The sequence below is a fragment of the Triticum dicoccoides genome, chromosome 6B (genome assembly GCF_002162155.2).
Source record: "Triticum dicoccoides isolate Atlit2015 ecotype Zavitan chromosome 6B, WEW_v2.0, whole genome shotgun sequence".
In the NCBI taxonomy this organism is placed as follows: Eukaryota; Viridiplantae; Streptophyta; class Magnoliopsida; order Poales; family Poaceae; genus Triticum; species Triticum dicoccoides.
The window spans coordinates 13,814,352-13,816,282 of record NC_041391.1 but is presented as its reverse complement, the minus strand read 5'-3'; the positions used below and the strand labels follow the sequence as shown (position 1 = coordinate 13,816,282).

The 1,931-nt window shown below is 42.3% G+C and overlaps 1 protein-coding gene across 1 annotated transcript; it reads right to left on the bottom strand.

Moving 5' to 3' along the window:
* Positions 1 to 1,307: 1,307 nt before the first annotated feature.
* Positions 1,308 to 1,783, bottom strand: LOC119320546 (60S ribosomal protein L28-1-like). Its single transcript, XM_037594602.1, has 2 exons — positions 1,633 to 1,783; positions 1,308 to 1,543 (listed from the first exon to the last, which is right to left on the bottom strand). Exons 1-2 carry the CDS (start codon positions 1,778 to 1,780, stop codon positions 1,308 to 1,310), a joined length of 384 nt encoding a protein of 127 aa, XP_037450499.1. The 5' UTR covers positions 1,781 to 1,783.
* Positions 1,784 to 1,931: the final 148 nt, after the last annotated feature.

Here is a 1,931-nt window from a genome sequence, read left to right as displayed (position 1 = left end):
GTCACTGAAAGGTCATAGTTTTTCATTTGCGACCTTTTTGTGACCAAAAACAGAAGTTCAAAACCTGAGGGTCGTAAACTGACTATAGCGACCTTCTCTGTGAGAAGGTCGTGGACGTTTATGACCAAAATATTCCTACTGTGGCGTTTTGGTCACTAGCAGCCTCCCCAGTCCACGTAGGCATCCAGCGTGGCAAGCTGATCTGGCACAAGATTCAGCCCGGTCCAATTCGGTTTTCTGCATGGGCCTAGCCCAACAATTCGGCCTTTTTACTATATTTTTTTATCAATTTTTGAACGGCTTCATGGGCCAAGCCCAACATTTTTAGGTCCATTTCATTTATCCTTTTTGTTCTAGCTTCTAAGAAATGCACGATGTGATTTGTTTGGGCCATAGCCTTCTTAGAGCCCAAATATTGTTTGGTCCAGTAGAATATTTGGTCCTTTTAATTCACAGATTCCAATTTATACACATTTAAAAATCAAACAATCAGTAATTCTCTCATTAAATGATCAAATCCAGAACTCATATGATCAACATTCACAAAAACATACAAGACTTCACGTCCACGGTAACATAGCTTGAACAAGCCTAATTACAGTTTATATCCAAGAAGTGTACGTGCAATCCAAAACATGGTGGCAAATATCAACCGAAACTATGGTTCACACCCTTGCTTGGCTCTTTGCTGTCAAAGTATATAGTCGTCCTTGGACCTTGGGAGCTACCACCAACAGCACGGTTGTCCTGGTTGTACTTCTGTGGTCAAAGTCCTCACCTGGAAAGGATTATACAACTCAGTCATATATTCACGACTCAAAACTCATGACATGACATGACACTAAGAGAGAACATCATAGAGACTCAACCAGATCCTAATATAAAGGCTATTCAGACCATAGCTAGTTTATTCTAGTATTTTTGGACACATGTGTGTTGCTGCTGTTTTCTGGAAACATGGAGTACAAGTATTTTTGGAAACATGGAAGAACATGATTTATTATCCTGGAGACTAGACAAGAGTTACTCCAGTGAAGAGGATGACTAAAATCGCTCAATGGTTGAGAATACACCAACAACTTCAAACTCTCCTAACGAAAGATTCGAGTGCTGGAAACCTAGAAGCGGGACAGATTATAGAGTTACCTGAGTGGAGTAAGGGACTATTTACAACATGGGAATTTCAAAGGAATCAGTCCATTTCCTGCAGGAACATAAATTAAAGTTAGCGTTCAAAACTTAGCACTAGAAGATCAGTCTCAAGCTTTTCAAACTTTGCATAATTAAGGGAACAGCCCCAGCAAGCATCAGACTTTTCTGAAGTTATGTCCGACTTGCAGAACAAAGTGACTTCTCAAAACAACAAGTTGTAATACCTGATTCTTGACAGACTTGGCCATCTTGCGGAACTCCTTGCGCATCAGAGTCTTGTGCTGGAGCTTGGCAGGGGTGTTTTGCTTCTTGGTCTTGGTCGTGGACAGGACAACTGCCTTGTCCTCTCCCGCTGATGACTGGACCACCACGGTCTTGCTGTTCGCCAAGCCTGAAACCACATCATCCCCACAGGAAGTTAGCTCCTTGCAGAGACACTTGCAAACAAAAGGGTTAAAAATACTGCAAAGAGCTACGGACTTGAGAACTTGTAGGAGTGGACATTGTAGAGGTTGTTGGGCTCCTTGCTGAACCGCACCTTGGCGTTGTTATTGCCGAACTGTTTTATCAAGAAGCAGTTGTTCTTCTTCACGAGCTCCCAGACCAGAGACCCTGGAACGGTAGTCATTTCCCTTGGCCTACATCACCAAAACAACTACCAAAAGTCAGATCCTACAGCTAGCAACAAGAAACAGGACACACTAATCCTACAGAATCAAGGAAACATTTGACTATTTGAGCAAAATTGTATGTTGATTGCACCTTAAGCTCTCTCGCCA